The sequence below is a fragment of the Rhincodon typus genome, chromosome 7 (assembly GCF_021869965.1).
Source record: "Rhincodon typus isolate 14 chromosome 7, sRhiTyp1.1, whole genome shotgun sequence".
NCBI classification, from domain to species: domain Eukaryota; kingdom Metazoa; phylum Chordata; class Chondrichthyes; order Orectolobiformes; family Rhincodontidae; genus Rhincodon; species Rhincodon typus.
In genome coordinates this window covers 74,861,224-74,871,458 of record NC_063338.1, presented here as the reverse complement: position 1 = coordinate 74,871,458, position 10,235 = coordinate 74,861,224, and the positions used below count along the sequence as shown (strand labels likewise).

The 10,235-nt window shown below is 40.1% G+C and overlaps 1 protein-coding gene across 1 annotated transcript; it reads right to left on the bottom strand.

Moving 5' to 3' along the window:
• Positions 1-253: 253 nt before the first annotated feature.
• LOC125483528 (zinc finger E-box-binding homeobox 2-like) lies at positions 254-9,947 on the bottom strand. Its single transcript, XM_048599244.1, has 3 exons — positions 9,845-9,947; positions 5,351-5,608; positions 254-261 (listed from the first exon to the last, which is right to left on the bottom strand). Exons 1-3 carry the CDS (start codon positions 9,876-9,878, stop codon positions 254-256), a joined length of 300 nt encoding a protein of 99 aa, XP_048455201.1. The 5' UTR covers positions 9,879-9,947.
• Between the last annotated feature and the right edge of the window lie 288 nt (positions 9,948-10,235).

The window sequence follows — 10,235 nt, the reverse complement described above, 5'->3', positions numbered from 1 at the left end:
AGGGTGGGGTGCATTGTTCCCAGAGAATGATTGTACTCACAAAAAATTGGCTCAAAAAAAAAAGTCATATTTTGAAATCACCACTGGGACAAATGGACCAAGTTGCAACCCAAAATTCAAAAATATGGACGAAGATGAGATACATTAAATAACAAAGGAGCTAGTGGAGCAAGGTCAAGGTGATTGATAATGGGACCAGTAATGAAATAAAAGCTGTGTCTGGAGGAGGTGTGAATGTCAGCCTGATGAACAGCTACCATTCTAAAGCAAAAAGAAAAAAATGAAAGCAAAACTAAAACCTGCAAAGAGAAACAAAATGGTGGTGAGATTATGATATGAAATTAAACTCAGTGTTGAATTCTGGTGGCTGTAAATAGCCTATTAAGATTCCTTGGACCTTACTTGGAAGATGGAAAGATCAATATGAAAGCAATATAGAGCACCCAGCTGACCAATGAACATTGAAATGATCTACCATCTACCATGATCTACAAACAGTCAGGCACTCTACATACAAAGCCCCTATCATTTTGGCAATTTAGCCAACAGAATTCTCCTGGTCTGGGACCTTTCTTGTCAGTCAGTTCTTTTTTCACATTTTATTGTTTTGTATTATTCTCTGCTTATCGTTGTAGTGATTTTGATCTTCTGTTCATTATAAAACAGCACCAAATGGTAAATTTACCCATACCATTAAATGTTGACAGTTCAACAATGGTCAAAGTAATAAGGGGTTCAGGTATGGCAAAATCACAATGCCAACACATAGGACAAAATCATGGTTTGTGGAAACTTGCACTTGACCACAAAAACCTGAATACTGAAATGCCTGGTAATCTGAAATGAAACAGAAAAGCCAGAAATACTTGACCAGTTGACAGTATCTGCAGAGAAAGAAAGAGTTAACGTTGCAGGTCAATGACGTCATCAAAACGGCAAAAGTTAGAAACATAATCATTTTAAGCAAATGGAAAAGGAAAGGGTTGGAAAAGAACAATAAGTCCTGTGGTGGGGCGAAAGGCAGGCAGACTGAATGACAAAGGAGTTGGTGGAGCAAGGCCAAAGGGAGCGATAACAGGACAAGTGAAGAAACAAAAGATGCTTCTGGAGGAGGTGTGAATGTCAGAACAGTGAACAGCTGCCATCCAAAAGCAAAAGCAAGACAGAAACGAGAGTAAAACCGAAACCTGCAAAGAGAAAGGAAACAAAATGGGGGTGAGGTTATAGTCTGAAACTTTTCAACTCAAGTGTTGAGTCTGGAAGACTGCAAAGTGCTTAATTGAAAGCTTAGGCGCTGTTCCTCAAGCTTAGTATGAGATTCATTTGAAGGCCAAGAACAGAAAGGTCAATGTAAGATCAAAGTGGAGCATTTGTACTCACCCTGGCTTGATCCTCATGCACAATGTACCAGCCAATCATAGTTGTGAGTTCTTATAAGTTAATTTAAATCACAATCCACATTGAGGAAAGTTTTTTTAATTGTCATTCCCTTGTGGGTTATGGATGTCGCTAGCTGGCCAGCATTTATTGCCTGTTCCTAGTTACCCTTGAGAAGGTGGTTGTGAGTTGCCTTCTTGAACTGCTGCAGTCACCTGCTGTAGGTTGACCTACAATGCCCTAAAGGAGGGAATTCCAAGATTTTGATCCAGAGACAGTGAAGGAATGGTAATGTATTTCCAAGTCAGGATGATGAGCAGCTTGGAGGGGAACTTGCAGGTGGTGGGGTTTTCATGTATCTGTTACACTTGTCCTTCCAGATGGAAGTGATGGTAAGTTTGGTGGACGAAGGTGATAATTCTGGATGTGGTGCCAATCAAGTGAGCTGCTTTGTTCTGGATGGTGTTAAGCTTCTTGAGTGTTGTTGCAGCTTCACTCATCCTGGCAAGTAGGGAGTATTGTATCACACTCCTGACTTGTGCCTTGTAGATGATGGACAGGATTTGGGGATCAGGAGGTGTCTTACTTGCTGCAGCATTCCAAGCCTCTGATCTACTCTTGTAATCATTGTATTTATGTAGCAAGTCCAGTTGAATTTCTGGTCAACAGTAACCCCCTAGGACGTTGATAGTGGGGGATGCTAATCTAATCGTGATGATTGACGGCACATAGCTATGAAAATCACCATGTTTGATATACAATATTTTTAAAGTACTGAATCTTGTTATTTCTGGAGTTAGGACTTTTTTGTGGTACATCATGTTTAAGGTGCAAGGTTTGCATGTATGCTCCTCAGCCTGAAACCCCATAGCCAGTTATCTCAGTCAATCCAGCATGACACACACACAGATACACATGGACCCAATGGTCTAATCCGTGGTGTCTCTCAACCCTCCACCATCCTGTCACCCTGTAGTGGAAGGAGAGAAACAGAAGAGGAGAGAGGAATTACAGAGAAGTAGAGAAAGAGTGCAGAGGTAGGGAGAAAGATAGTCCAGAGAAAGGTAGAAAAATGTCAGGGCAAACCTGCCAAGCAGAAAAACAGCAAGCCAAAGCCATTTAATAACTGCCCTCCAGGATAGGTGGTTCCATCTCACAGAGCTGCCAGACAATCAGAGACCAACAGTTCTCCAATACCAGCAGCACCATTACAAGTGGTGCTTATGGGTGGTACTGCACCCAGGGCCTGAGGAGGTATTTAGCACTTGATCAACTTTGTAAGTGTTTTGAGGTTGTGCCAGGCCCAAGACCGAGGGTATGGAGGCTTAGGTTTTGGGAGGAAGGAAGGAGGAAGGGACAGTGATACATTAATTTTTAGGCATTCATGGGATGAGGGGATCACTGGCCAGGCTAGCATTTATTACCCATCCCTAATTGCCCAGAGGGGAGTAAGAGTCAACCACATTGCAGCAGGTATGGAGTCACATATAGACCAGACCAGGTAAGGGCGGCAGTTTCCTTCCTTAAAGGATATTAGTGAACCAGATGGGTTTTTCTGACAATTAACAATTTCCATCAGTCAATTCTTAATTCCAGATTTTTTGTTATTGAATTCATAATCCACCATCTGCCGTGTCAAGACTAAAACCCAGGTCCCTAGAACCTTACCTAGGACTCTGGATTAACAGTCCTGTGATAATGCCACAAGGCCATTGCCTCCCCTGTGCAGAACTCCTCATTAATGAGGGACTCCCTTGCGTAGCAAACAGCACAGAGTAATCTAGAGGGCTGGCCACTTGCCTTGGGACTCCCCTGCCTCTGGTCAAATCCAGCAGCTTCCGAATCAGAGGGCACTAACTGCCCACTCAAGGACTTTAACTATTCCATTGGCAAGGCAACCCTACCACTGGCAAAACTGTGGTGGGAACACAAGCAGATAGATGGATTATCGACTGCCCACTTGACGTGCCCATGCCATCGAACCTTCTCGATTGCATAGAGAACTCATATTTCAGGCTAAGCACTGCCCAGCAACTTTTGAAAAGCTGGCTAAATTACCATGCTTATGTGCACACAATGTATTCCCAAGCCAATCCTTGAATACTCCTTAAAGATGTATTATCTCTGACCATAGCCCATAAAAAAAATCAACTTTTTTTCAAAACAACAATTTTACCATTGAACGTTGATGATACCAACTGGAGCTCTGGAGAAGTTGTGGAATCAGGGAGTGTAAGGAAATGCAAGTAACAGATAGTTGTTAAAATAGGATGCTACAATGTCTGTCAGTTGTGTTCATTCTCACTGATTTTGCTCTTGCACTAAGTCTCAGTGATTCCTCCAGTATGGTTCCCTTGCAGATGTTATCTGTACTTTCCCCATTCCAGAAAGCAAAAAACATCAACAGAAATAAAGAAAAAAGCTTTCAGCTTAATAATTAGAGTCACAGAGTCATAGAGATATACAGCACGGAAACAGACCCTTCGGCCCAACTCGTCCATTCAGACCAGATATCCTAAATAAATCTAGTCACATTTGCCAGCATTTGGCCCATATCTCTCTAAATCCTTCCTATTCATATACCCATCCAGAGGCCTTTTAAATGTTGTAATCGCACCAGCCTCCACCACTTCTTCTGTCAGCTCATTCCATAGACTCATCACCCTCTGCATGAAAACATTGTCCCTTAGGTCCCTTTTAAATCTTTCCCCTCTCACCTTAAACTTATGCTGTCTTGTTTTGGACTCCCCCACCCTGGGGAAAAGACTTTGCCTATTCATCCTATACATGCTTCTCATGATTTTATAAACTTCTATAAGGTCATCCCTATTCCTCCGATACTACAGGGAAAATAGCCTCAGGCTATTCAGCCTCTCCCTAAAGCTCAAACTCTCCAAACTTGGCAACATCCTTGTAAATCTTTTCTGAACCCTTCAAGTTTCACAACATCTTTCCAACAGCAGAGAGACCAGAATTCCACGCAGTACTCCAAAAGTGGCCTAACCAATGTCCTGTACAGCTGCAACATGACCTCCCAACTCCCATACTCAATGCACTGACCAATAATTATTTGCAGCTGTTTGATGTGTAAAAAGGTAAGGCTCCATCAAAGACTCTTAAGAGTGTGGATTTGTTTTCTTGCATTCTTATGCTTGTTTTCTATACTGTACATGGCAAACTCACTAAAAAACTTATTATAATGCTTTGATGAAGCACTGCAACTTCAAAATCAGCATTCAGCAAATAAATAGACCAAAAAGTATACTAAATTTTATGTAAATTCTAAGAGAATGCATTACTGTACATTTTACATTGGATTACTCTAATTTACAGTAGACCAGACATTCCATGATTGCAAAACTGTAACTAATAAATTGAATTGTATTCTTTTAACATTTGGTATTAAAGTATGTTGATCTGAAAATCACAGCTGGAGCTGCATTTTGTTTGAGATTTTCTTTTAAGCAAGCCTTAAACGGAGGTGGCACTGACCTCACTCTGCAACCCTCATTTGTAGATCTTCAATTGACAGGAATTAGTGGCTAAAGAGTTTTTAACATCATTTCACAGAAGCCGGAACTCAGTGTTAAACAAGATGGTAAAGTAATGTTGCTTTGCTTTAATTAAACAACAATAACTGCATTTGCACTACTCCCCAATGTTATTCTTTAATTAAACTCAACAAATCAGGTAGGTACAAGATTCATAACACTGACAGCAGAGCTCTTTTACGAATTTGACCTCTGAATTATAGAGCTACATTGGTTCTTGAAGGGTATCACCAAATTACATATTTAACAATGGTTGAATCATGGCACATTCAGAACATAAAACATCTGTAGCACATTCCACTGTCCAACCAGCATGTTCAGTTAAATAAATTAGAAATAAGAATCTTGTGCATAGACAACCTCACGTACTTTAATATTTCCAGAAGTGAAGATCAAATAAACACTTCAGAAGCCAGACTTACCAGTACTATCTATTGAGACTGGTAGTGTCTCCCTGCTATGCCAGGTGTGTTCTGTGCCACAGTCCCTCTTTTCACTTTCCTCGTCCTCCCTTGGCAACAGTACTTGGTTTCCATGTGGGGAAGAATCGTGGTTGGGCATAGTCACTGGACTGGAATCTCTGTCCAGGGCATTAATAATACTGTCATCTTCCGCAATGTGAAGCTTGTCTTCATCATCTGTTTCTGAACCCGTATCCACTACATTCTCATAGTTCAAAACTAAAAAAGAAAGGAATTAGAAGATTAGAGAGTTACAAATATGGACATGAAAATATTGTTTTTATGAAGTGGGAAGCTGAAGGTCAAATGGCCAAAAAGCTCTACTGTTCTTGGGCTTTCCCAAATTTGGTCCAATCTCACTGTTCAAATTAATTTCTTTACTCCAGACATCACACCTGGCGTTCCACTTTCTAAATTTTTCAGAACACTCACAAAATATGCCAAATAAGCTTCAAAATACACTTCAAATGTCAGAATAGTTCAAAAACCAAATTAAGCCAGTCTATTTTGCCACTCAGACCTGATGTATCAGTATTCCTTAAAATAGACAGTTTATAAATAAGTTCTTTGAACTGAATTGAAGGTGGCTGTTTTTGCATTAGCTTGCCTTCCTAGTCATTCAGTGTGCATGGTAGTACATAAATTGTCCACTTTACCACTAGACAAGAAAGATTAGAGTAATAAACACAGGGACATTAGTTTAGCTAGAGAAACATACCATCAGTTACACATACACAGACACAACACTGCCAAAATCTGTTTAATCCGGCTATCAAGAAAAACAAACAGACAGACACACAAAAATACACACAGTAGAATTCAATCTAGATGATAGGGATGCAGTGCCATCATCACTTTTTGAGAAGTGCTGCTACACTAAGTGCTAATCTGGGTCTGCCCCAAGATCAAAGACCACAAGGTGGTCTGCCTGCTGAGGGATGCTCTTCATTGCTCAGCAGCACCACCAGGGAAGCAGTGGCAGCTGCTGGTAGTGCACCCACCCAAGGCCTGAGGTCGCCAAGGAGCTCAAGCCACAGGCAAATGATAGCAGAGGAGTTTATGGGGTGGGGTTTGCAGGAAAGGGGGAGAAGTGAGTTGGCAGCAACAGCACAAGGGTAGGTCTCACCAGCCTCATCCCCAATTTCTCATTGCCAGGTTCTTTGGGCAAATATCCAGTGCCTCTGAATGAAGGACTCTCTCCCGGAAACCTGCAAGCAACCTCAGCAGGTATGTCATTCAGGCCTTCTGCATGGTGAATTCCTGACCTATTATTGAATCAATACCAGCAGGAGCAGGATGAGGCATTTACATGGGCATTGAGAGTCTGTATACAGGCCTCAGCAGTGCGAGAAGACCACCCACAAGCTTTCCTATCACGGGTTTAGCCTTGTTGGAAGCAGGAAGGTGGCAGAGATGAACCCACAACTCTTTCACATCCGATTAAATGGGTCCCTCCGTCACCCAACCCGCCATGAAGAAGGCATTCAATTCCGCCCACATACGCACACGAGCAGCTCAGTAATATGGACTCTAGCATCATGGGGACAGGAAAGAAGAAAAACATCTCCAGCTAAACCTCAAACAGTTTCAGATTCATTTTGATTCATTTTGATTCCTGTGCTCTTAATAAATAAATCCTTAAGTTTTATCCATTGAACTGTCTCAACTAGCTCTTGCCAGCTATCAGATTATACAGGAGTGGCAGGAATAGTATTGTGCTTGTATCAGGTTTTCAAGTCCCTTCTGAGGAATTTGTGAAACATTGAAATTTACAATCCTTGCTCTCCAAGCCTTCATATCTGCTTCTTTTTCTGCTTCTGGAAGATTTGCTGCTTACTGTTTTGTTAAGAACAGTAACAAAAATAGTTTCTTATAGATATATGTGTATGTATATATGTTAGCTGAGACAAAAAGATTACACTGTGCATATCTACTCATAATATGATCTTTGTACAATCCGCGGGCCTGCACTTGCCTTCCCAACAACTGCACAACAGGTGCAAATTAAAATGAAAACGGCAGCGAAGTTGGGCAAACAGAAATGCTGACCTGGTTTGAATACCAATTGACGGGTGAAACAAAACCTTTTCAAAGAGGTGTGACCACAAGGGTTTAGGCAAGTTCAGGCTGGGTAATGTCCTTTGAAAATAAATGATTTTTTTTTAAAAGGGAATATTCGTCTTCACTCTAGCTGTGTGGTCCAGATATACCTTGGCACAATTGGCTGTGCCCTTCCTTTGCAACGGTAGTTTAACCATTTCTTAGCAACGTGCCGAAGATTCTTTATTGCACAAGGGTTCAAGGCTTCACTGGATATATTTGTCTCAGGCTACAACAAAAGGTCTGAGTCCTGGGAAGCTATCAACCCACCCCCTAAAAACTGGTCTCTGGGTGCAAGAGAAAGAAAGAGGTCTTGAAGGAGTGAATAAAATTATCTAAGGCTGGACAAGCATTAAAAGGCTTTTTTATTCCATAAAAAACATGCCTTTTAAGGTCTTTTGCATGTCCACAGCATTCTGGCTGAATAACACGTGAACGTTCCCGGTGCAGTGTGATTCAAATATTTTAGAGAAAAGAAGATAAATGATTAATCACTAGCTACCACACTCACAAATATCGCACAAGCTAAACAAGCAATGAAGTCATGTCTCAGAGTAGGGGCAGCAGCAGAACATATATCACCCTCAAAGGGTAACAATACTTTCCCAACCTGCAAGACCTGGACAACAGTAAATATTGTTCTCATCATAAATACCAATTTCAGTCCTGACAAGAATCTCTCCTCGGAGCAACAAGCTCAAACCCTAGCACCAGCTACCGTGACTCAGTCACTTACTCACTCACTAAGACTGTGGGAAAGATGCAACAATAGTGCTTCATTGAACATTTGCATTTTATTGCACTGATAAGCTCTGCACCCCTATCCAGGCAAGTACAAATGATACTGAAATTATCCTTTTTTTTAACTCAAAGCAGAAAGCAGTTGGTAGCCGATTCACTCCTGGTGTACATAACCTGAAGGCTATTTGTTTAATAACTTTTGTAAACCACCAGAATTTCAAATACAGCAGTTCACATAAATAGGAAGTGATCTGCCTAGAAATCTTGAAAAACAAAACCAGTTCCCTTAATTGACAGAAATATCTGCATTTCAGTTAAAATAATTACAGATAAGTATTGGGCTAATTTTCCCATTTCAAAATAGATTGAGATTTTAATCCTCCTTTTTATTTCTCTCTGGTAAAAGCAAATCCAAGCTGGCCTTCCTCAGCCGCTATTGTGACTTTGTTAAATTATTGACTGTATCTGATCTAAAATGGGCCATTTTTATTTGTGGCTCCTCCAGACTTACCCAAGGGCCACCACAGAGGCTTTAGTCATCAAGCTGCTAGTTGGCACCAGCACAGGCTATTACTTCAACCTACAAAGAAGTGGGTGCCTGAAGAATTCCTCAGAGTTATTTTGTAAACACTCACAGAGAGAGAGAGAGAGATGTCCAGTCGCTAGTTTAGAATGAACAATGGCCCTTATTAGTCTCTGGACAATGTGAAATGCCTACCAAGTGAATAACTGTGATGGACACCAATGAAAATGTAAACATTTCACCAGAAATCCATGAAGGGATTTCTATAGTGACCACCTTCTGATCACTTTAGTCAAGTCAAAATGAACTGGACTTGCAGTAATCTGACTGGTTTTCCTTCATACTCAAAGATACAGTTTAGTAGATGAACTTATGCAATTTCTGCTGGCACAGAGTGTTTTAATGCAATTACCAATATGCATCATTTAAATACTAATAGAGAAACACGTTTCTGGTCAGAATGTTTAACTAAAGGAGAGAAGTGAGACGAACAATTCAAACTTCTTTTTTACTTTTTATCTGTCATGTTTATGGTGACAAGTATTAAAGCTGATATTCTAATGATGCAGGTTATAACACCAAAACACAAGAATATATTTCAAGAAAATTAAAATAAATGCAATAACAAGGTTGCAGGTTGCAATCAGACAAAGGTCAACCCATCTTTATCAACTTTGTTTTAGAAAATAAAGAATAAAATCGGAAGGTTTAAAAAAATTGGCATACAAGTAAGCTCTGGTTCTTCTCTGGTAGAATTGAAAAATAAAATTTGTGCTTATGTCACACTAAAATGTAAGTAAATAACAACATAAGTGTGTTTTTGGCCCAGTATGCACTACAGCAAAACTGCATTAACAAAGGCATTTTTTTTATTTTCTCATTTTAATATGCAACAAAGATGCACTCTTACAGGCAAGAAAATGTTTGTCTGAACCACTCCTTCCGCTCTGCTCACTGACGTATGATGTATATGAAATAAAACAAAGTAAATATATTTTTGAAGGTTGCTGTGCTTTTGTCCTGTGTTTGTTTTTCACTTTCTAAACCGTACAGTATGATAAGATAAAATGTTTCAATGGGAACAGACTTACTGTGCACTTTAAGGCTGCAATGTTCCTGAAACATGTTTCTCAACTTCAGAAATTCAAGCTCAGCCGGTCAGACACCTACACAAACTAAATGGTTTCAGTAAGGTTGTTCAAAAAAAAATTGCTGCTTTTGCACAAGGCTGGCTTGATAAAGCAGCCAATGCCACCTCAAAACAGCTTTATTTTAATGTAGATAAGATAGTTTCATAGCTACCTCTAAAAAGAGAACATTTTGGTGCAAGATACCGAAATTTAAGTTTTTAAGAATAAGTTGCTCACATGACACTGTTGTTTAATAAACCAATTTTCATTTGTTTGCAAATATGCAAATCATATTCAATGCAGCATTGCATCACCAGCAATTGATATCATCATTATTGCAGAAATGACACAC